General features: G+C 40.4%; 1 protein-coding gene across 2 annotated transcripts; it reads left to right on the top strand.

Annotated features, from left to right (window-relative positions):
• The first annotated feature begins 1,046 nt into the window (after positions 1 to 1,046).
• On the top strand, positions 1,047 to 20,441 carry myd88 (MYD88 innate immune signal transduction adaptor). Of its 2 annotated transcripts, XM_063057572.1 has the most exons (6): positions 1,047 to 1,184; positions 1,514 to 1,874; positions 13,582 to 13,668; positions 15,696 to 15,876; positions 17,757 to 17,848; positions 18,618 to 20,441. In XM_063057572.1, the coding sequence occupies exons 2-6, from the start codon at positions 1,538 to 1,540 to the stop codon at positions 18,770 to 18,772; spliced, it is 852 nt and encodes a 283-aa protein (XP_062913642.1). In that variant the 5' UTR covers positions 1,047 to 1,184; positions 1,514 to 1,537; the 3' UTR covers positions 18,773 to 20,441. The 2 variants fall into 2 exon arrangements, with proteins under 2 accessions (XP_062913642.1, XP_062913651.1); XM_063057581.1 differs by lacking the exon at positions 17,757 to 17,848.
• Positions 20,442 to 25,859: the final 5,418 nt, after the last annotated feature.

Below are 25,859 nucleotides of genomic sequence, written 5' to 3'. Positions count from 1 at the left end.
AAATGAAATTGCAAGCCTCACTCAAAACTGACAGGGGATTAACTGATCAACTGTCAAGATAAATAGGCTGTGCTTGCATACAATCAGATTCATATTGCAAGCAAAGGATGGGGATTCTCAATGTGGTTAGGTTGAACAATCTCCTGTTTACAATGCACTTCCATCCACATGTTGACCATTTTCAAATGACAACTGGCATCAAGTAGATGCATGGTTTTGGAAGTGGTTGATTTGAAAAGATTTGAAAAGAAAAGGAAGTGGCTGATTCTTTAACTCCTAATTTTTATACCTTTCCACTCTTTACATTTTCGTCTTTCATCACTCCAAATTATTTTCCAGTGTCACTTGCAGAAACATCTGAAAGATTGATTAATTCTGTTTCCTCCATGAGTTACCCGACTGTCAACCACCTTCTCCATTTAAATGGATCACAGCTAATCTACAGCTCAATTCCATGGCACAGTCTTGATTTGTCACCAAGAGTTCTAAACAAACTTATGACATTTCCAGCATTTGAAGTCAATCGGAGCATGAAAATATCATCATTTTCAGGGCTCCCTCTAGGTCCCATATCATTCTGACTTACACATAAAACATTTCTATCGATTGCAAAATTCTGGAACTCCGCCTACATTGGAAGTTTTCTTTTACCATTTAGCTACAGCAATCCAAGGAGATAGATCAGAGCCCCACCCTTTAAGATTAGTTGAAGATTGGCAATAAACGTCAGCTTTTATAACCAATCTCAACATATTTCTTTGAAATCCCCGATATTCTTTTGTATTAATTTAATTGTTAGAAATGTTAACTGACTTTTGAAAAGAGTAATTTAAATGAATTGAAACAAGAGATCTTGCAGATACTGGAAATCTTGAGCTACAGACACAAAGTGCGTGGGGAACTCAACAAGTCAGGCAGTATCAAATGCACATACTTTTTTTTTATTTATCTTGCAGATAATCCCAACCTTTCTCTTCTCAACTGTTGGTTGGTTATTTGTGTACCACCCAAAAGAGTTGATTTCTCGTCAGTTCCAGCACGTCACTTCCCGGAGCTGAGTGGAGACCTAGGAAGTGTCATCGGAGATTTTTTCAACATTAAAGTTTTCGCTTCCTGAAATATAAACTGGAATTATTTGCTGTTTTGTTTCCGGAGAGAAGATTTCTGTAATGGTCTTTTTGTCGGTATGTTTTATTTTCAGCGTTGATGGTTTCGAAGTTTAAAAAGAATCTTTGGTTGTTCTCTGCAACATGTATTACACAATACAGTAGATTAATATGTTCCTCTTGTATTTGTCGAGTTAACACCTTGGCGGGTCTAGAGGCGGAGATAATTTTAATCTGTTTTTAATGAAGCAAATTATTGCTTTGCATTGACGGGATGATGTTAAATATTCTGTCTTTCCCGTGAGTTCAGTATGAAGTTGGGAAAATGTGTTATCGTTATACTTTGGAGAGGATAAATAAGCGGGGCCGATTATAGAAATTATATTTTTTCCCTCTCTCCACCCCAGTGCAGAGTCCTGTGAACTCACAGGATGTCAAGTTGCACGAAGAAAGGTGAGGAAAGTGCAGACTCATCCACGCCCATTGACTTCTACTCTGTCCCTCTGAGCGCCCTGAACGTCGCGGTGAGGAAGAAGCTGGCACTCTTCCTCAATCCCAAGAGTGTAGTGGCGGCAGACTGGACGGAGCTCGCTGAGGAGATGGGTTTTCATTACCTCGAGATTAGGAACTACGACAGGTTAGAGAATCCTACCGGTAAACTGTTGGACGAATGGGGATCTAGAGAGGGTTCTTCCGTGGGCAAATTGCTGGAGCTGCTGAGGAAGATAGAGCGAGAAGATATCCTTGAAGACCTCATGATACCTATTGGTAAGCTTCTTGATTTCAAGTTTCCCCTGCATTCTTGTATGTGCAGTATTATTATTTTACACCTTGGGGAGCATGTTATACTTCTTTTGCATTTTGCCTTTCAATTGCCATCCTCAACTGACAGTGGGTCTACCCTTTCAGTACTTCAAATGAAACATTAAACCAGAGTCGAATCAGCAGTAGTAGGTGAACATAAAAGATTCCCCAATACGATTTGGAAGAAGACCCAATGGTATCTAGCTGGTGGAAGTGCAAGATGGTGCTTTGGTGAAGCTCAGTTTTCAGTGAGGAGAGCAAACAGCTGAAAAGTAAGACATTTTTCTTGAGTTGTTAAATGACAGTGGAGTTGCACACTCATCTTGTGAGTTGTGAAGTCAGAGAGAAATCTTGTGACCTGGTGATTTTGTCTGCAGGGAGAGTATCCAGCTGCAGCTCCTCTCAGACTGTGTGAATTGATTGGAGCAGCAGCTGGACTCACTCTGGCAGAGATTTATAAAGATAGGAAGGTGGCTACACCAAAGGTTCTGTCAAATAGATGGGTGACAGCTAAGAGGGTGGAGAAAAATCGTGCAGGAGTCTCCTTTGGCACTTTCTCTCAAACAAGTATAAACTACTGTTTTGGATGAAGTTGCGGGAATGTCCTCTTGGGAGAAAATGACAGCAGTGGCCAGATGAGTAGCACCATGACTGGCTCTTGTGTGGCAGTCTAGGTCAAGTACTCGACAAGCAATAGTGATAGTGGTCTCAGACACAGATAAGTGATTCTGTGGCTGCGAGTGAGACTGCCAGGGCCAATAATGTTTCTGAGAAGGGACAGGTCATTCTGAAAGAGGAGGGCAAGCAGTCAGAGATCATGATCCATGATGGTGCCTATGACAAGCAGAAAGCGAGATGTGGTCCTGCAAAGAGAGGCAGTAAATTAGAAAGCAGAAGCTGTCTCTGAGTTTACTGGGGCTTTGATAGAGATCTTTGTATTTTCTTTAGTGTCAGGGAAGGTCCCGAGGAATGGGGAATAGCCAGTATTGTTCCTCTGTTTAAGAAGGGCAGTAGAGACAAAACAGGGATAGCATCTACTTTCATCTGGATGAGTATAGACTTGTTAGGGAGAGTCGATGTGGTTTTGCATGGACGAGTTCATGTCTGAGAAGCTGGAATATTTTGAGGAGATGACAAAGGTGATTGATGGTATGGCAGTGGAAGTACACGTCTACGTAAATGCCTGTTAATATAGTTTTAGACAAGATCGCTCATAGTAGACTGGTCCAATAGGCTAATAGTATTCATGAAAACTTGGTAGATTGAATTCAAAATTGGCGTGGCCATAGAGACAGAAGAGATGTTGGAATGGAGTTATTTTGACTACAGATCAATAATCAGTGGTGCTGGGACCACTGATCTGGACAAAAATATATGATTTTAAAAAAAAACTTGTTGGAGTTGTGCACAATGAAGAAGGTTGTCAAATGATATAGCAGGATGTTGACCAATTGGCAATATGGGCAGAGGAATGGCAAATGAAGTTTAATTTGGACAAGTGTGGGGTGTTGCACTTTGAGAACTCAAATATGAGAGTTAAGTATACAGTAAATGGCAAAATCCTTAAGAGAATTGACGTAGTGAGGGATCTTGGGGAGATAGTATATAAAATTATGAGGGGGAGATTGTCTTTTTCCTAGCGCATAGCTTTAAGGCAGGCAGGCAGTGTAAAGGAGACTTACATGGCAATATTTTACACAATGTGGTAGGTGCCTGGTACACAATGTCGGGGCAAGTGGTGGAAGGAGACAGGATATCAGTGCTTAAGAGGCATTTAGGTAGATATATGAACTGTCATTCTACAGATGCACAGTACAGAGCATCCTAACAAATTGCATTACTACATGGTATGGGAATTGCACTGTGGTGGACAGGAAGGCTGTACAACAGGTAGTCAAAACTGCCCAATGCATCACCTGCACCAGCCTCCCCACCATTAAGGACGTAAGTGCAGAAAAGTGCTGGAAAAGGGCCAGTGGCATCTTAAAGGATCCCACCTACCCTGCTGATAGACTGTTTGTCCCACTCCTTCAGGGAGGAGGCTGTGTAATATCCACACCAGGACCATCAGACTCAAAAACAGTTACTTTCCCCAAGTTGTAAGGCTGACCAACACCTTCACCCACTAACTCACCCCACCTCACCCCCCCCACACCACCATTACTTTATTATTTCTTGTCAGTCACCTTAATGTACAAACACTCATGTGTCTAGCATTATTTTATGGATGTGCAAATAATCTATGTATGTAAGCCATATATTTATATGTATTGCATTTTTATTATTATGTTCTTTATTTAATTGATTTTTTGTGCTTCATCGGATCTGGAGTAACAGTTATTTTGCTCTCCTTTACACTTAAGTACCGGAAATGACATTAAACAATCTTGAAAACTGTGAAGGACATGAGAGACATTGGAGATCAACGTACAAAATGCGGGAGGAGCTCAGCAGGTCAGGCAGCATCAATGAAGGGAAATAAGCAATGGACATCTTAGTCCAAGTCCTGATAAAGGATCTTAGCCCAAACATCAACTGTTTATTTTCCTTCATAGATCTTGCATGACCTGCTGAGTTCTTCTAGTATTTTGTGTGTTGAACTATCGAGGAACTGTGAGAGAGATAGACCATATGTAGTTTAAATTGTAGGAAGTGTTGGCATAGACATCGTTGGCCAAAGAGCCTGATCCTGCAGTATAATACTCTATGTTGATTGCTGTTTTTTTCCAAAGAAATTTCCATTGCATAAACCATCTGCTGTTTTTGAGATATTTCCCTGCATAAATCAAATGTTGTGTCTTCTACACAATAGTGCTTGCAGATTAAATGTGCTTCATTGATTATAAAGTAGTTTGGGGAAGAACATTTATGAATAGAGAAGTTCTACTTCTTGTGCAATGTGGAGACATTGGAAATTGTGCTGAATCTGGCCATCTGTCTCTGTAGTTTCACAAAGCATCTGGTTCTTTCGCCATTCTCAGTGCAGTGTCTCAGAAACTTATGTGAAAAATGCATAGAAGTCAAATCGAGGATCTGGTGAAAGATAAATTCCTTACCCAATTGAGACAATCTTTGATGATGTTGTATTTCCTTGTGAATAAGTTTGCTGAAGTCTTAAAATTGGAAATAAATAAAATAAAGGTAAGTCTCTTTTTAGCTCATTCACATAGTGTGGTCACCAGTGGAAGGCCGGACATTGAGGGTCTATCCCAATTTCCCTTTGAAATGAATGGATTACACTGTCATTTTAGATGGAAGTTGAGAATGAACCACATAGTTAGATCTGCAGCTACGTTCTGGCAAACCAGAGGAAGAGTAGTAGGTTTGCTTATGAGGACATGGATTTTACAGCATTCCAGTGATCGTATGGTCACCTTTTGCAATTCCAAATTTTTATTTCCAAATTTGTTTAATTACATTTTCAGTGCATTCTCCAACTGCTGTGGAAGGACTTAAGCCCAATTTATACTTCTGCGTCAAATGTACGCCGTAGGTACCGCGTACCCTACGCTGTAGGGTGATGTGCAGCTCCCCAAAAATGTAACTCGCACGTTGCGGCGACGCAGACCACAACAACTGTGATTGGTCCGCTTGGTAGCATCACATTTCCTCCTACACATTTCCAGTTGCTTTTCTCCGCCATGTCTGTACACTGATGCAAAATAAATGTTTGGAGACAATGAACCAATTCGTCAAATCTACCTGCCGACATCCGAAAATATTTGTAATGCATTTCTTCGTCCATGTCTCTCACAAAGAAACTCAACGGAGTGGCATAGAAACCCCACTGCCAACTAGCGTTTTGGCAGTGAATTGCAGAGCAATGCAGACACAACTACGCATGCTCGCTATGGTGTAGGGCTATGCAAAAGTATAAATCAGCCCTACTGCGTAGCCCGTACGCATAAGTATAAATCAGCCTTTAGACTATAAGACCATAAGACATAGGAGCAGAATTAGGCCATTCAGCCAATCACGACTCCTTTTCCAATCCATTATGGCTGATTCATTATCTCTCTCAACCATCTTCTCTTGCCTCCTCCCGTAACCTTTGACACCTTGACTAACCAGTAACCTATCAATATCTGCTCTAAATACACTCAATGACTTGGCCTCTACAGCCATACATGGCAATGAACTCCACAGGTTCCCTACCCTCTGGCTAGAGAAATTCCTTCTCATCTCTGTTCTAAATTGATATCCCTCCATTCTGAGGATGTGTCTTCTGGTTCTAGACTCGCCCACTATAGGGAACATCCTCTCCACATTCATTCTATCTAGACCTTTCAATATCAGATAGGTTTCAGTAAGATTCCCCCTCACTCTTCTAAGTTCCAGTGAGTATAATCTCAGAACCATCAAATGCTCCTCAAACATTAACCCTTTCATTCCTGGAAACATTCTTGTGATCCTTCTCTGGACGCTCTCCAGTGCCAGCACATCTCTTTTGTAGATTAGAGGCCCAAAACTGCACATAATACACCAATGCATTCTGGCCAATCTGTTATAAAGCCTTAGCATCACATTCTTGCTCTTGGATTCTCATCATCTTGAAATTAATGCTAACATTGCATTTACCTTCCTCACCACAGAATCAATCTGCAAGTTAACCTTTAGGGAATGCTGCACAAGGATTCCAAAGTCCCTTTGCACCTTTTGAAATTTCTCCCAGTTTAGAAAATTGTACACACCTTTAATCTTTCTAACAAAGTGCATGACAACACTCTTCCCTAAACTATATTCCGTCTGCCATTTCTTTGCCATTCTCCCAATCTGTCCAAGTCCTTCTGCAAACTCCTTGCTTCCTCAACACTACCTGTGCCTCCACCTATCCTTGTATTGTCTGCAAACTTGGCCACAATGCCATCAATTCTGTCATCCAAATGGTTGGCATATAACGTGAAAAGAGGCAATCCAAATACAGACTCCTGCAGAGTACCACGAGTCACCGGCAGTAAACCAAAATAGGCCTCCTTTATTCTGACTCTTTGCCTCCTCCAGTCAGCCAATGCTCTATCCATGCTACTAGCTTTCCTGTAATTCCATGGGCTCTTATCTTCTTAAGCAGTCTCATGTGCAGCACCTTGATAAGAGCCTTCTGAAAATCCAAGTAAACAACATCCACTGACTCTTCTTTGTCTATCCTGCTTGTTATTTCCTCAAAGAATTCCAACAGATTTGTTAGGCAAGATTTCCACTTGGAAACCATGCTGACTTTGGACTACTTGATCATGAGCCTCTTAGCCCAAAATCTCATCCTTAATAATTGACTCCAACATCTTCCCAACCACTGAAGTTAGGCTAAATGGCCTATAATTTCCTTTCTTCTGTCTCCCTCCCTTCTTAAATAGTGGAGAGACACTTGCAAAGTTCTAGTCCACCAGAATCTAGTGATTATTGACAGATCATTGCTAATGCCTCCATAATCTCTTCAGCTACCTCTTTCAGATCCCTGGGGTGAAGTCCACTTGGTCCGGGACATATTTAACTTCAAACCATTCTGCTTCCCAAATATCTTCTCCTTAGTAATAGCAACTACACTCACTTCTGCCCCGTGATATTCTTGAATTTCTGACATGTTGCTTGTGTCTTCCACAGTGAAGCCTGGCACAAAATATTTACTAAATTTGTCTGCCATTTCTTTGTTCCCCATTACTACCTCTCCAGCATAATTTTCCTGCAGTCCATCCACTCTCGCCTCTCTTTTGCCATTTATATATCTGAAAAATCGTTTGGTTTTCTCTTTGATATTCTTGGCTAACTTACCTTCATATTTCATCTTTTCTATCCTCATGCTTTTTTAGTTACCTTCTACTGGCTTTTAACAGCTTCCTAATATTCTAACTTCTCATTTTTTGCTATATTATATGCCCTCTTTTTTGCTTTTATGACTTGAATGTCACTAATCTAGATGCTGGTCCACTCATTTAACTTTGAATTTAACACGGGCTACAGGAGTATGTAACATGGAACTGTTAAATTTACTGGCGTGTGTGCTTTCCTGTGGGGTGTAAATTATACACATCGGTGTGCTTTTGTGGACAAGATCTACTTGCACTCAAATTTCTTGCCAGTTTCATTGAAGTGTTATTTTTAAGAATCAGCATAGATTATGGAACCAAACCTGTACCCTATATTCCTACTTTAATGATGAATTATTTCAATTTTCTAAACAATTTATCAATTTGTCCACGTTAACAACAGCAAATTTTGGACTGGACAATTTTTAATATAGCTCGTATTAATGCTGTAGATATTTTAGAGTCCTAATGACCAGTGATATGCTAAAAAGTTTGAAATATATTTAATTTATAACTCTGCCATCTGCATTGCTATAGTTTTTGAATTGTTTATGATCCCAGAATAACCTATAAAAATCATTCTTTGACAACATAAACGTTGGAGCAATCTTTGGAATGCCTTTATTCCCTATATGAATTGAATACCACTCTCTCCGATGTCTTCGTCGGGCTGCAAGGCATAGGAGTACCACCAACTGAAATGAGGGAATTGCTTATGCATACGTCACCATCACAAATTAAAGCATATAACAGTGTAAACTCGAAATTGTTGCTTCAGGAAGTTTATAACTGAAGACTTAGCAAAAATCCTTATCTCACAGCAAAAAAAAATAAGGTAAACCCTGTGACTTATTGTAAAGCTGGTAAAAGACAGAGATGTTTACTGTTGTTCAGCAGGAGCTTTACAACTTTAGTTTTGGTACCTATTATCAAGAAAAGGAAGTGAATCTTAAAGGTGCTATTTTTAGTTTGTAATTTTACTGCAAGGCCAGTTTCCCATGGTTTCTGCATTCAACCTAATTGCTGAGTAATAACGCGCATCCTTGCTTATTCATTTACGATATTTATAATGTATTTAAAGAGAGCAAAATTTCTACTACCTAGGTCGTGCTTTGCAGGACATTTCCCTTATACATGTGTATAAAGATGTAAAATAGTGGCAAGCATGTATATCTCAATACAGCAGTATACAACCTGGTATCTCTTGTGAAACGTCACTTTCCTATTGTGTTTCTTTACAATTAGTTTTCCTCACCATTGCGGTAATTCTCTATCGTCCTACAATTCTCTGAGAACTCTTCCACTGACCCTAGCATCTTGTGCCCCTCTAATTCCCATTGCCTCAATGACTGATGTCTCCCTTTACATACCTTTGTTTACAGCGGACTAGTAATTGCATTTTTGCTGGCTATGCAGAAATCATAGCTGGTGACTTTTAACAAACGAATAGAAGTGAAGAATTCCTCATTTTATGTATATTTACTTATGATAACTTTGAATACATCAGCTGGTACTGATCACATTTTTGCACAAGCTGGACCCTGTACATTCTCATCATTGTCCTGGAGCTCAATCCACCAACAATATGATTAGGCAAGATCGGAATACCTTAGTAACTGAGAGGTCTCATCTTTAATGTAAAGCTGCACTTCCATCGCCAATAAAAAGTACAGATTACATTTCGAAGTAACAGTAAGTTTCACATTTCACTTCCCTAGTTTGAGCAAACAGGATTTCAACTATCTTCCTTTCTCATATTTTTATCTGTTACATGTTTGATAACATTTTTTAAGAATACAAAGTCATAATTCAGATACACATTCCAGGTGATTAAATACAAATTCAATAGTTCTGTAATGACTTGATCTCAGTCAATTTTTAAATGTGTAGGCGGAGCAAAACAATTTCACATCTGTTTTACTCATTTTAGCTTGGGGAAATAAAAACTAAAAAAATGATTTCTCTCAGTCGATTTAAAAACTAACTCAATGCCACTTGCAATGGACAATTCCTGGATATCAGTTTTTCTAAAAATGAAAAAAATCAGCCATAAAATTTAAAAGAATACTGCAGCTTTGTGGACATCTATCATTCTTTCTCTTTCTCATTCTCGTTAACTATTTCTCGCTCTTTCTACTCTCATTTACTTGTTTTCTCCTTTTCCTTCTCTCTTCCATCTTCCCCATTTGAAATTTGAAGTTGGTGTTTCAAAATTCAAGAACCCTGATCCATTAATATAGCCACTGATAGCCACTCTTTCTCTAGGCACTGCTACAGCATCATTGTCAATGAAAGGACCCTTCTGAATCAAGGAATTTTTGAATTCTTGGAATATCCTCTTTTCACCTTACTCTCTTCCTCATTGCCCACTTCTTTGTGAAGGCTATTGATTACTTTGTCTAATCACATTTCTTTGGTTTGGCATCCATTTTACCTGATTTTTACTTTGTTGAATTTCCCTGAGTGATATTTCAATAGTAGAAAAGTTGTAGAAACATACTGAGTGAGAGAAGAGTGAATTACTCCTTGTATATTATGAGATGAAATACGTTAATATACATGTAGACGAGAGAACTTGATACAAACTTTTCAGAGGAATTGCAGAGCATTATGAAGAATATTTTTGAAATATGCATTATTTTACTTTTAAACACTAAAATTAGAGAATAATGAAAACAAAAGTAGAAACTAAATCAGCCGAAAGCAATCATACATTCCATACAGTCAGAAAACAAAGGTAAATTGAACTACAGTACTGGAGTAGGTAGTGAATAGCAAGAAGATAAGATTCATTACAACTTAAGGGTGGCCAGAAATAAATAGGAACTGCTAACATTTTGAGTCTGCAGAACTACAGATTCAATTGATACCAGATCCTGAGATGACAGATTAGTAGCTAAAATCTTAAGGTATATTCATTGCAGTACCAGTAAGAAGATCCGAGGTTTGATTTCTCCTCCATCATGGATTGGTTAACTTTGGTAGGGCAAGATGGATCACTCTTATTGACCCTGGATGGCAAAGGATAGCACAATTCAAGCAGGGTTCCATCTGGTAACCATATAAGTTGAAGGTTTAAAGTGAATAGTCATAGTCATAGTCATACTTTATTGATCCCGGGGGAAATTGGTTTTCATTACAGTTGCACCATAAATAATTAGATAGTAATAAAACCATAAATAATTAAATAGTAATATTTAAGTTATGCCAGGAAATAAGTCCAGGACCAGCCTATTGGCTCAGGGTGTCTGACCCTCCAAGGGAGGAGTTGTAAAGTTTGATGGCCACAGGCAGGAATGACTTCCTATGACGCTCTGTGTTGCATCTCGTTGGAATGAGTCTCTGGCTGAATGTACTCCTGTGCCCAACCAGTCCATTATGTAGTGGATGGGAGACATTGTCCAAGATGGCATGCAACTTGGACAGCATCCTCTTTTCAGACACCACCATCAGAGAGTCCCGTTCCATCCCCACATCATCACGGGCCTTACGAATGAGTTTGTTGATTCTGTTGGTGTCTGCTACCCTCAGCCTGCTGCCCCAGCACACAACAGCAAACATGATCGCACTGGCCACCACAGACTCGTAGAACATCTTCAGCATCGTCCGACAGATGTTAAAGGACCTCAGTCTCCTCAAGAAATAGAGACGACTCTGACCCTTCTTGTAGACAGCCTCAGTGTTCTTAGACCAGTCCAGTTTATTGTCAGTTCGTATCCCCAGGTATTTTGTAATCCTCCACCATGTCCACACTGACCCCCTTGATGGGAACAGGGGTCACCGGTGCCTTAGCCCTCCTCAGGTCTACCACCAGCTCCTTAGTTTTTTTCACATTAAGCTGCAGATAATTCTGCTCACACCATGTGACAAAGTTTCCTACCGTAGCCCTGTACTCAGCCTCATCTCCCTTGCTGATGCATCCAACTATGGCAGAGTCATCAGAAAACTTCCGAAGATGACAAAATTCTGTGCAGTAGTTGACTTGGTGCTTTTAATATCTGAGCTATTCCATGCTCATTCTCATTTCTGGTTGATCACCATACTGACAGACATTACTTTGGGCAATAAGGAACGGATACCTGAATGCAGAAAAAGAATTGTTGAAGCCGCCGTAGACATTAGGCCAGGATTCCTGCACTTTGTAATAGAGGGTCTTAATGTGTAGATGATATAATGAAGGTGAGACCAAACTTGGTTTTAATATTTTCCCCTACAGAAAATATTAAAACCTAGTGGCTGATTTAGGTATCATGTTTAACTTTGTCTTTGAGGCAACAGCCTCACAGTGGAATGAATGTTTACAGATTGTATGATTCCTTTTGAAATAGAACTCAAACCTAGAAACACATGATTGACAATTGATAAAACTACTGATTGAATTCGATGGCACTTAATACCGGAATGCAGAAATTACACAAAAACTTGTTTTTACCTGAGCATTTTAATATCTTATTGGGGAATCTAGTTTGATGCAGTGGATATCTGTTACTGCTTGTTTTATTGCACCTCCTGACAACTGAAGATTGGATATGTTGAATAGTTCACAATGGTATCAAACCTCTGCTGACTGTAGGCATTATACTACCGTTACACGTGGAGGACCTTTCAAAGATTGGCAATAATCAAGGGTCACCTTGCCCTTGGAGCTGGAGAATATTGCCAAACAAATAATGACCCAGCAAAATATGAAGGGGAGTTAGAACCGCTGTACGGTCGTAAAGACAGGAGTAACATTCTGATCCCAAGTATCCTTGTAAGACCCATAAGTAATAAGGAACTGGGTTATCCATGCCTCTTTAAATATACATGACTTTAAGGAAACCCTATGGCAAGAGATAAGATACTTAGCAAAAGTAAAGCTAGACCTGTACCACAGAGTTAAAATGTAGTGTGGTACCCATTATCTAAAATTAATGTTCTGGAGATGGTGAATTTGAATCCCAATATAGCAATGGAAAAGAAGGTAACAGTGATAATAGAGCTGTTGGGGTATTGCAAGAGTCCAAGTGATAAACTACAGTCCATAAGCAGATGAAACCAGGCAAACTTAGCCAATTAGAACATAGAACATAGAAACCTACAGCACATTTCTGGCCCACAATGTTGTGCTGACCATGTAACCTACTCTAGGAACTGCCTATAATTACCCTACCGCATAGCGCACTATTTTTCTAAGTTCTGTATACCTATCTCTTAAAAGGCCCTGTTCTATCTGGCTCCACCACCATTGCTGGCAGTGCATTCCATGCACCCACCTCTCTCTGTGTGAAAAACTTATCTCTGGCATCTCCTCTGTACCTGCTTCCAAGCACGTTAAAACTATGCCCCCTCGTGTTAGCCATTTCAGCTCTGGGAAAAAGCCACGATCAATGCTGTCATCATCTTATACACCTCTCATCGTCCATTGCTCCCAGGAGAAAAGGCCAAGTTCACTCAACCTATTCTCCTAAGGCACACTGTCCAATCCAGGCAACATCCCTGTAAATCTCCTCTGCACCCTTCCTATAGTATCCACATCTTTCCTGTAGTGAGGTGACCAGAACTGAACACAGTACTCCAAGTGGGGTCTGACCAAGATCTTGAATAGCTGTAACAATTGTGACCTACTTGTTAACTCTTAAAATATTAAAGTGTTATTCTTAAGAAAAACCCTGAAGTGTCTGAGTTTAAAAATAATTACAAAACCCTCAAACAGCTATTTTCTTTTAACTTGGAAGGGTAAATCATTTTGATCAGAGTAATATGTGAAACAAATTTGGAAGAATAAGATCACTTGGCAGAAAATTGGGTTCAAAGATAAAGGGAATTTAAGTCTAAAAATTTGTATCAGTGTTTAAGTATCATAATCCATCTTTATTTGTGTTTTACAGAAAAGTACTGCAGAGAACACCTCAATAAACCAGTTCAGGTGCCATCAGTGGATAGTAGTGGCCCAAAGAGCACATGTGGTACTTCAGGTAAGATCATTTTTCTTACAGGAGAACAAAGTAACGCTGTTAATATTTGTCACAGCGAGGATTGTTCTTCCTTCCGTTTAAAGATCTAAGCATCCAAGGATGAGTTTTAAAAATAAATATTCTTGGCTATAACCCTAATGTATGGCCTTGATTGCAGCTGAGGACAGTACTATGATGCACCTGAGATAATTTCATAACTCTGGTACTGTTTGAGTGAAGTTCGTACATTCTTCCTTTGGCTGTGTTTCAACCGTAGGATTGAACCAAATATATGAATCACATAGCAATATTTCTAAGACATGCCAGGTGTAGATAAAATTAGCCACTATAAATTGCACCTTACATATAGATAGGTGGTTAAAAGCTGAAGGGACTTGATGAAAAATGGGAAGAATAAATCACAGGAAAACTGAGTGGGAGAATAATATTGCTCTCTGAACCAGCAAAGACAAAACGGACTGAAATGACCGCTTTTGATGTTACGTGGAAATATAGACCTGCTTCCTAACTAAAAGCTAAATAACTATTATGAGAAAAGGTTTTGGACAATGATGGAGAAATTTCATAATAATTACTAACTCTGTTGGGTTTATGAGATAGTGAAGAATCATTTCAAAAAGTTAATTTGTTTTAGCTTGTTTAGACAAAATTAAATCAGACTGTAAGTTATGAAGTATATTGAGGATGAACGTGAAATGATAACCTTGCTATCATGTGTATTTTATGTAATAACATGCAACTATTGGTCCAAAGCAGAGAACTAAAGCAATGTAAACATATTTACAGAGAAACATAATGGTCTAATGCTTCAAATTTAGGATTTTATTTTCTTGGCTATAGTGATGCACCTCTGAAAATATAATACAGCTAGCTCATTTCTGCTGTCTATGTCATACATAAAACCTAAAGGTAAATTCAGTATTTCCACCTGATCAATAGGAAGCCATCTGATGAAAGGGATTCAGCTTTTCCTTTGTTTACAAAGATAGCGAGAGGTAACATAGTGTAAAATCATCTAATCAAAATAATAGGTTTTGTGCGTGGTAAAATTTCAGCTGTCCTTCATTTTAATGGTCAGCACTTACTTGAAAAAAATGGAATCTATCTGGTTTCCCAACTACTTCTTGGTAGCTGGAAGGACCCAATATTGCTGGAGTTGTTGACTATAGCTAGTAATTAATCAGTTGATCCACAGCAGATGCATTGACTACAAGGGTTAGTGCATCATTGGAATACTATGTGCAGTTTTGGTCACTATACTATAGGAAGGATATGATTAAGTTACACGATACAGAAAATAATCACAAGGATGTTTGCCAGGACTGAAGGGCTTGAATACTGGATAAACTGGGACCATTTCTCTTGAAGGATGCTGAGGGGTGACCTTGTAGAGATTTATAAAATTATGGGTACCATAGGTTATGTGGAAAGGTAGTTCCCCTCCCCCTGGGGTAGAGTACTCTAAAGCTAAAGGGCATAGGTTAAAGGTGAGAGGGGTAAAATTTACAAGGGAGCTGAATAAAACATATTTCATAGAGAGGGTGGCGGGTAGCTGCTAGAAGAAGTGGTAGAGATGGGTAGAATTACAACATTTAAAACATTTAGGGAGGTTTTTGGATCGGAAAGGTTGAGAAGAAAATGGGCCTGATGAAGTCAAATGGAATGAGCTCAGGAAGGCACCTAAGTCGGCATGGACAAGTTGGGCTGAAGGACCTGTATGACTGAAATGTGAAGCACAATCTATTCTGTAAATACTGGAAACCCAGAGCAACACATACAGAAGTGCTGGGGGAACTCAACAGGACAGAGAGAAACAAACAGTTGACACATCGCCAAGACCCTGCATGGGAACTTGAAAGGAAGGGGGAAGAAGCCAGAATAAGCAAGTGGGGGAGGGGAAGGAGTACAAGCTGGCAAGTGATAGGTGATATCAGGTGAGGGAAAACTATTAGCGGAGGAATTCTTTCAGAGCTGTAGGATATGCATGTACCAGGTGATGGATTAATAAGTGCTCTTTTACCCTACAGGTGATACACCTAGACTTTTTGATGCCTTTATCTGCTATTGTCAAGCTGACATTGAGTTTGTTCATGAAATGATCAAGCAACTCGAGCAGACTGCATACAAACTTAAGCTGTGTGTATTTGATCGTGATGTGCTGCCAGGGTCATGCATCTGGACCATCTCTAGTGAGCTCATTGAGAAAAGGTATGCAGAAACTGTCAAGCAGGATTTGGGAACACAACAGGTTTTGGGGCAATGACCACATTAACAGAGAATTTAGTGTGTCAGTAGTTTGCCATGGGGAATAAGGAGAGTTGTTCACTATGTTTCTTGAGATTGAGGCATTCAGGCCCATCTTTCCCTTCTATTAACCTTCCTAATCAGATGGTCCATCGCAAATGAAATTGTTAACCAATCATTAGCAATTAGTCCCCATTTACTAGACTACAACAGATCCAGACACAAGGTCTGGATCCCAGCCTTCCAACATTTAAAACCTTAGGAAGACACATGACACCATGTCTTCCCAAGCATGCAATACCTCCTGGATATTATGTCTTCTTAGGCTTCGTACAGCATTGTTCTGAAATTAAAATATGTTGGAATCTTTTCTGATACCCTACTCAGAATTCTTATTCATAAGTATATCTTAACAACATGGCTTGGCAGGAAGCTCAAAATCAAGGAAGATCATCTGCTAACATAATTCAGGTTCCTCTGCACAGATCATTGAGTAGCAATGAGGAGCAGAACCCAGAGTTAATATGTCTTTTTCACCCCAGTCGAATATATTCTCCCTAGATATTTCATCTTGTAAGCAATAAATGCAACAGAGTTTCAAAGATTGAAATTGGAAGCACTCAGAGTGCCTCAGCCAGAAAAGTTCGCTGAGTCATTTGTGGGATGTGATTCAAGCACTAGGAAGTCAAACTGAAATATTTTTGAATGGTGGATTGAGATCTGAAAGTACATTTCCATAACCGTGATAAATATGTTCGTTCAATTAAGAAAATGTGTTAGTAATCAATATTGAGAGCTTTTTTAGCATGGATTGATGCCAAGGATGAGTACTGAAAAGATGAATTAGAATGGTCACTTACTTCCTCATTTTTGCATGTTGAAATGTTTTGATTGAATTGACTTTATTTCTTACATCCTTCACATACATGAGGAGTAAAAATCTTTATGTTACGTCTCTGTCTGAATGTGCACTGTGCAAATTATAGTAATTTGTAATAAATAGTATGTATAGTAAGATGTACAACAGAACAGTCAATATAGCTGAGAAATACAATTGTCAGTCTGATGGCCTGTTCATGGTTGGGATGACTTGGGTCCCCAGTGATCCTCTGGGTCCTTTTTACGCACCTGTCACTGCAAATGTCCTGAACTGTGGGAAGTTCACATCCACAGATGTGCTGGGCTGTCCGCACCACTCTCTGCAGAGTCCTGCGATTGAGGGAAGTACATTTCCTATATTAGGCAGTGGTACAGGCAGTCAGGATGCTCTAAATTGTGCACCTGTAGAAAGTCCTTAAGATTTGGGCACTCATGCTGAACATCTTCAACCATCTGAGGTGAAAGAGGCGCTGTTGCACCACACAGCTGGTATGTACAGACCAGTTGAGGTCCTCGGTGATATGTATGCCAAGGAACTTAAAGCCGTCACCCTCTCAACTCCAGATCCATTGACGTCAACAGGGGTTAACCTTGTCTCCATTCTACCTGTAGTCCACAACCAGCTCCTTTGTTTTGGAGACATTGAGGGAGAGGTGTTTTTTTTCTGACACCACTGTGTTCGGATGATGACTTCAGGGTGAGGATTGCCCTCACTTCTATTCCAGGCCACCTCATCACATTTTGCCAGTAATTATATTTTATCTGTGGACTCCAGTGATCTATAACAAATAATCTTTTTATAATTGATTACATTTGTGGGGAACTTTTCCTACTTGAAATTGACATCAGACAGGGAAGGAAGTTCGAGGTAATGACTAAAATACTAAAATTAAATACTAGAGTGATATGAATTGCAGGCGTTCCACTGGAAACTTATGGGTGATCTTTTTCTTATTAACTGACAGGTGTAAAAGAATGGTGGCTGTAATTTCTGATGACTATTTGGTTAGCGACGATTGTGATTTTCAAACAAAGTTTGCTTTGAGTCTTAGTCCAGGTAAACTAACATAAATTATATATTATCATCAACTCATTTCTTTTGTGTGCTGTGTTATTAACTTTTCCATCTTCCCTTTACGAATTTCACCCCAATTCATCTTTTTCACTGGGTTGTTCAACATTTGATCTCTTGCTTCAACCTTGGAGCTTCTCAATTTTTCTCTAATTGAATACTGTTTTATTTTTTAAGAAGTGATATTTACCACAAAGTTTTTCTGTTTTTCACTTGTGAGTGCATAGGCACTCTCCTCCATTCCGTCATTGAATGATGCCTTGGGAAGCCTTTCCGATTTCCATAGCAGTTATGGCAAAAATGCATCTTCGTGGAAGCAGTAGAGCCATGCAAACAACAAGGTGTGGCAGGGAGTAAAGCAGCTTACTAGCTACCTCCTTGGTACTCTACAGGGTATATCACTGAACCAAACCATACAGAGCTGATTCTGGATATGTGTGCTCAGCATTGAACCAATTTCAGGCAGAGATTCTGAGTGTGCTGGGACTGCTTCGTGAAGCTCCATTGCTCTGTCTGCCCAAAAGGCGGGATTTCCCGAATTGCTACCCATTTCAATTGCTTGAGTTCCTCTGGCATTTTCAGTGTGGTGCTGGATAAAAGCTGGTTTCTGGTTTGCATTTTCTGCAGACTTGCTGTAATTCAAATTCTATCTAAGGTATAGTCTTAAGTGAAGATAAGTGGAGAAGTAAGGTAGTCGACTGGATGTAGCAGAGTAATTTCAAATGTAATACATTGTTTTTCTTTGGTTCTACAGGTGCACGAGACAAACGGCTGATCCCTGTCAAATGCAAACCGATCAAGAGAGAGTTTCCCAGTATTCTCCGCCATATTACTTGCTGTGATTACACAAACCCAAATACTAAATCGTGGTTCTGGAAGAGGCTTGCAGAGGCAATCGCACAGCCTTGAGAGTGCCTAGACAAGGAATGAAACCACTCAAGTTGATTGGAGTAAAAATTGTATGGGGATTCTACAATAAGATCACTCAGTGAACTATACTCAAGGACTGGCTCTGTTATATTAACTACTTTATGCTTTCTTCAGTGTTAAAATAACTGAATACCTTTCATCCAGGGGCCAGATTTAATTTAAATGAAAGGAAGTTTTGGAGCAAGTATAATAATGGTTTAGAACATGTTGCACAGGAAATGCAAACTGTGAACTGCCACATGGAAACATCAAACACCATATCTGTGCCTTTAAATCAAGCAACCGAAAAGCCTGTAATTAGATTAGATATTCTATTTGACCAATTGTGTTTTCACGGGCTCAAAATAGAGCACCTGCTTCTTTCTTTTACCTCTTCCAACCCATGAGAAGATAGTGGCTAGTTATTTTGTGATAACTTACATTATAAATTACTTCACAATCTAAAATGTTGGCTTTATTGAAGGTAGCCATATAGTCCCCATGGTTACTGAAAATTCAAGCAATACAGTTGCAGACAAGGTAGTACAATTGTTATTTGTTGCAAGTTCTTCAGACTTCAGGTTAAAAATTGACCTGATGTCAAATGATGATCTTCTTTCAAAGTGGCACATGTACTCCTAACTGATATCACAAATTGCATAAAGTGGCAAATAATATCCATTTAGTTTGGAATAAATACATACATTCTCTAATGATTGTATTAATAGGCTATTCTAGAGTAACAATCCAGGGAGTGAGAGTTCAAAATTTGTTTATTTTCTACAAATGCGACCAAGGGAAGAAGCACTTAAATTTGTAAAAAAAAGACTTAATTAAAGTAGACATTAAACCATTTCCACTTTTCGCAAGAATTCCAAGATGGGAGGCCATAAACAAAAGACATTCACTAATAATTTCAACAGTTGAATCTGTGAAATATTTTTCCACATTGCGTAATGTGTATCGTTGAGGTGTGCACTTCATTGAAGTGGAAATTACATGAACACAGGAGCTGCGAAGAGGAGGAGAAAATGTTGAATTAGTAAACGAAGAAGGGAAAGAAGAGGCTTATGTGGAAAATTTGCTGATTGGCTTGAAAATTCGTTAAAGGTTAGCTTTAAGGCATTATGGAAAACCATAATGTTTTGTGGAGTATAAAATCTACCATCCTTGTTCAATGGCCTATTTGTTATACCAGTTCCAAACCATTATTGTTGATTCCAAACTGCTTTCTGAAGTGATTTATTTAACTATTCAGTTGTATCAAGCTCCTGTCAATACTTCCGAGGGCAACTAGAAATGAGGTGAAAACTACCTTCACTAATGGTGTCCATATCAGTGAATGAGAGCTTGCTATCTGACAGAGAATTTGTAGTCAATAGTTGGAACATTAATAATTTCATCTGCATTTTAGAAAATGCAATAGAAAGTAGGCTTTTTCCTTTTGACACTGTGGGTATAACTTTTAACCTGCACATTTATTTGTTCACAAGCAAGAGAAAATCTGCAGATGCTGGAAATCCAAGCAACACACACAAAATGCTGGAAGCACTCAGCAGGCCAGGCAGCATCTATGGAAAAGAATACGGTTGATGTTATTTGTTCAATTTTTTTGCTATGGTTTTATGCATTATTAATAAAATCACTTTTTTACACAATTTTTGTTTTCCTTTTTTCGAAACACCAATAAACACTTTGCGGAAGTTTGTTTATCAATTTCTAATGATTGTTATCATAACACTGCCTTGTATAGTAAATCAAATTCACATGGAAGACGTTTTAAAAAAAATTTACTTATGGTTTTGTCAAAGGGAAGTTGTGTTTGTGAGGATGAATGAAAGGGGGCCAATGGAAGTACAAAACTGAATTAACAAAAGACATTCCACGAAGTGTCAGAGAGAAAAAAATATTGCACAAAGAGTTTGTGGCTTTGTGTTATAGATCATGGAACCAGGCCTTTCAGTCCAATTTCGTCCATATCAGCAATCAGCTTGTACCTTCTGCCTGCATTTGGCTTGCAGTCCTCTAAAAGTCTCCCACTTGTTACTTGTCTAAATGGCTTTAAAATTTTGTTAATTTAACTTTGTAGGTTAAGGTGGCGCTGATAAGTGGCAACTCTGCGTGCGGCTTTAATAGGAATCATCAAACATTCGAATCAGAACGACTACAGCTGAAATTCACAGTCACAAGCATGGGTATTTAAAACATCTGAAAAAACTATTGATACTCAATTGCAGTGATATCAGCGGACCCTGGAAGGGAGACTTGTGTCACGAGAGCAGCTCCCCTTTAAGAAAACAGTAGGGGGATGGCGCGCTGGTTTACAGGTACAATTGGAAATACCAAGTTCTTATACCACCACTCTTGACTCCTGCTAGTGAATGTACAGTCTCTTAAAATAAAATTGAGGACCCAAGAGCAAGATTGGTTTACCAGAGGGACATGAGGGATTGCTGTGTACTTTGCTTCATGGAATCATGGCTGTCCCCTGCCATTTCAGACACAGTGTTGTAGCCCAATGGCTTCATCATTCTGCATGAAGACAGGACCGCTCAGTCTTCCATAGGCGGAGTAGGTTTTATGATTGATGGTGCCAACGAACAACACAACTAACGGTGACGTACTGCAGACTGTTCACAAAACTAATTCTTTAGCTACTTTCAGATATGATTCTAGTATTAAGCTGTATGCAACTAGAACCTATGATTTACATTTTGATGGTGTGGTGTTGCACTGATTAAGCATTCTGGCACCGTACTGTCTCTGAGAGAGTTTGGTGAGGTTGAAAGCGGAGTGGGTGGCCTGGAGAAGGGGCATGAGCTGATGTTTGGTTCCATATTTCTCTCCAAAAGAGGCGTCGAGCAAGGTTGAAGTCGACAAAGATAAGAGCAGAGGATGGGCGTGTGTTCGGTGCCGCCTGCCTGCACTTGACAGGTCTTCCTATCCCTCTTGCTAGCTGCTGTCAGAGGGAAGTGCAGGAGTCTTGGGATCCATGCTGCAAGGACTAATTGGTGAGGCTTGTGGCTGTGGTTTGTTTTGGGGGACTTTGAGGTTCACCTTGCATGTGTTTCTGGATTCTGGTTCCTCCTTGCTTTGCTGTTTTTGATCCGAGCATTCAATGTGGACTGGGGTGCTCCGGTGAAGAATGGCTCTCTGGCCTGCAATTGGCCAGCAGCACTGTGCTGAACTGAACGAGACGGTACTATTGGACTCCTGGTTTGATAGTGTATGTGTTTTTCACCCACTTTTTGCCATTAGCACAATTTGTTCATTTTTCACGCGTTGGATGGTTGATATTTTCTTGAACGGGTACCATGGTGCTTCTTTGTTTTGTGACTGCCTGTGGGCGGATGAATCTCAAGAGTAGTATTCTGTATAATGTACTTTAAATCTTGGAAACTTTGAACCCCTTGTAGTGCACTGACATGGCAGTTCTGCTCACCCAACCTGGAACATCTAGTGGTCAAACATCCTCTTTTTTATCTGCCACAGAGTTCTCCGCCATCATCCTGGTGGCGGTGTACAGTCCACCTCAGGCAAACATCAAGGAGGCACTGGAGGAACTGAGCTCCATAATCAACAGGCATGAAACAGTACACCTTGATGCCTTCCCATTCATTCCCACTTCTTGCCAGGCTAGCTTGAAGAAGTCACCGAACATCTACTAATATATCGCCTATGGACCCAGAGGAGCCAATACACTTGATCACTGTTATATCATCGTCAAAAATGCTTACCGTGACATCCCATGCTAACTCTTTGGAAAGTCCAACCACCTGGCTGTACTTCTACTCCTAGCAGAGACTACAGAGACTAAAGAACACAGCACTACTGGTGAAGACCAAGAAGGTATGGTCAAGTAAGGTGGAGGAGTGCTTACAGGACTGCTTTGAGTCACTGAACACAAAATAATCTGCAGATACTGGGATCAAAGCAACACTCACAACACACTGGAGGAACTCAGCAGGTCAGGCAGCATCCGTGGAAACAATGAGTCGACGTTTCGGGCCGGAACCCTTCGTCAGGACTGAAGAGAGAAGGGGCAGAGGCCCTATAAAGAAGGTGGGGGAGGGTTGGAAGGAGAAGTCTGGTAGGTTCAGTTGAAAACCCAGTAATCTGAAAGACAAAGGGGTGGGGGAGGGGAAGCAGCAAGGTGATAGGCAGGAAAACAATGGGTAGTAGAAGGAGGCAGAACCATGAGGGAGGTGATAGGCAGCTGGGGGAGGGGGCAGAGTGACATAGGGATAGAGGAAAGGAGGGGGAGGAAATTACCGGAAGTTGGGGAATTCTATGTTCATACCAAGGGGCTGGAGACTACCTCGATGGTATATGAGGTGTTGCTCCTCCAACCTGAGTTTAGCCTCATCATGGCAGTAGAGGAGGTCACGTATGGACATATCTGAATGGGAATGGGAAGCAGAGCTGAAGTGGGTGGCTACCGGGAGATCCTGTCTGTTTTGGCGGACGGAGCGGAGATGCTCGACGAAGTGGTCCCCCAATCTGCGTTGGGTTTCACCAATGTAGGGGAGACCGCACTGGGAGCACCGAATGCAACAGATGACCCCAACAGACTCACAAGTGAAGTGTTGCCTCACCTGGAAGGACTGTTTGGGGCCCTGAATGGTGGCAAGAGAGGAGGTGTAGGGACAGGTGTAGCAATTACGCTTACAGGGATAAGTGCCAGGTGGGAGATCCGTGGGGAGGGACAGATCCCTGCGGAAAGCGGAGAGGGGTGGAGAGGGAACGATGTGCTTAGTGGTGGGGTCCTGTTGAAAGTGGCGGAAGTTGCAGAGGATAATGTACTGGATCCGGATGCTGGTGGGGTGGAGGCTGGTGCCATTCCCTATTCCCAGTTCCTCCGTCTCCACGGCATCTGCTCCAAGGATGAGACTTTCTGTTCTAGGACATCTCAAATGTCCTCTTTCTTTAAGGATCGTGGTTTCCCTTCTACCATCATCAATGATGCCCTCACCCGCAACTCCTCCATTTCCCGCACTTCGGCCCTCACCCCATCCTCCCACCACCACAACAGGGACAGAGTTCCCCTTGTCCTCACCTACCACCCCACCAGCCTCTGGATCCAGCACATTATCCTCCGCTACTTCCGCCACCTTCAACAAGACCCCACCAACTGAGGATAAGTAAGTAGCCAGAATTATTGGAAGGATATGGGAATTGATAAAGTTTACAATGTACAAATACACCATAGAGGAACATAAAACCAAGGCTGACATGAATAATAGTTCTCTTGTGTTGGTCTTGTTTAGATGGTCTTTAAATGGTTTTGTGGATGAACTACTTTAATAAGTAGGTTTGACCATTGAGCTGCCACATTTAATGATGCAGGCTCCACTTCATCCTCCTTTGGAATGTCTGTGGCACAGTCAAGAAGCCACAACTTTTAACTGACCAATGATAGCACTACAATGTACTCACAGGAAATTCTGCATTAATACTGGAAATCCAGAGCAACACACACAAAATGCTGGAGGAATTCAATAGGTCAGGTAGCATCTATGGAACGGAGTAAAGAGTCGACATTTCAGGCTGATGAAACATTACAACATCCCAAAGGAACCAAACTAAAAAGCTGATTATTGACTACTGGGAGAGGAAACAGGAGGCCCATGAGCCAAACCTCACCAGAGGATCAGAGGTGGAGAGGGTCAGTAACTTTAAATTCCTCGACGAAGATCTGTCCTGGGAACAGAACGTTAGTGCCATTACAACGAAGACACAGCATGCCTCTACTTTTTTAGAAGTCTGCAAAGCTTTGGCATGCCATATAAAACTTTGGTAAGCTTCTATAGATGCAGAGTGGAGAGTTTCCTGACTGGTTGCATGACAGCCTGGTATGGAAACACCAATGCCCTTTAAAAGAAAACCCTACAGAAAGTAGTGGATACAGCCTAGTCCATCACAGGCAAAGCCCTCCCCACCATTGAGTACATCTATAAAGACCGCTGTTACAAAAAAGCAGCACTGATCATCAAGGACCCCCACCTTCCAGGCCATGATCTCTTCTCGCTGCTACCACTGGGAAGGAGGTACAGGAGACACCACCACCAGCTTCAGTAACAATTTCCACCTCCAACCACCCAGTTCCTGAACCAGAGTGGATAACTTCACTCACTTCAACACTGAACTGATTCCACAAACAAGAGAAAATCTGCAGATGCTGGAAAGCTGAGCAACACACACGAGTCACGCCGAAGGGTTTCGGCCTGAAATGTCGACTGTACTCTTTTCCATTTGTTCTGCTGAAGGGTTTCGGCCCGAAGTGCTGACTGTACACTTTTCCATAGATGCTGCCTGGCCTGCTGAGTTCCTCCAGCATTCTGTATGTGCTGTCCACAAACTATGGACTCACTTTTAAGGATTCTACAACTTAAGTTCTCAATATTATTAATCATTTAGTTACTATTACAATTGTTTTTTTCTTTTTGTATTTGCACAATTTGTTGCCTTTTGCACATTAGTTGTTTGTCTGTCTTGGTGTGTAGTCTTTCATTGATTATTTTGTGTTTCTTTGTATCTACTGTAAAAAATTAATCTCAGGGTAGTATATGGTGACTTATATGTACTTTGATAATAAATGTATCTTGAACTTTGAACTTCAGTCTTGTATTTGGCATCCTTTCCTCAGAATTTGACACTGTGCCTCCAATAATGTTTTTGAGAAAGCTATATGGTACCTTTCAGGACACCCAAAGGATCATTAAAGTTTTTGAACATTACACTCTAATAAAGTAGAAAGAAAGGCTATTCTAGTGAAGCCCACAAGCAATGCAAAACAAACAGATAATGTAATGTTCTTGGTCTTCTTTGGAATGGTATGATGGGATAGTTTACAATCTGCAGTCAGGTAATACCTTATCCAAAAGGTGTCATCTCTGCCAGTGTTCCATTACCTTGTCATTTCGGTGTTCTGGTGTCTGTCCTCAGGTCCCGGCTGTAACAACTAAATCTACAACCCTGTGACTCTCAGTACATTCCAACAACTGAGCCCTGAAAAAAAAGCAGTGGTACAACCTAACTATTGACTTTCTTAACTCTGCATTTCTTAATTCTACTTTTCACCACCTGT

The sequence above is a fragment of the Mobula hypostoma genome, chromosome 1 (assembly GCF_963921235.1).
Source record: "Mobula hypostoma chromosome 1, sMobHyp1.1, whole genome shotgun sequence".
NCBI lineage: Eukaryota > Metazoa > Chordata > Chondrichthyes > Myliobatiformes > Myliobatidae > Mobula > Mobula hypostoma.
Note: the sequence above shows the minus strand (reverse complement) of the source record. Positions and strands in the feature narration are given on the sequence as shown.

Coding starts and splice junctions, on each gene's coding strand:
- myd88 (XM_063057572.1), top strand. CDS start 1,538: ATGTCAAGTTGCACGAAGAAAGGTGAGGAAAGTGCAGACTCATCCACG. Junction 1,875..13,581: donor AGACCTCATGATACCTATTG/GTAAGCTTCTTG, acceptor TGTGTTTTACAG/AAAAGTACTGCAGAGAACAC. Junction 15,877..17,756: donor AGTGAGCTCATTGAGAAAAG/GTATGCAGAAAC, acceptor ATTAACTGACAG/GTGTAAAAGAATGGTGGCTG.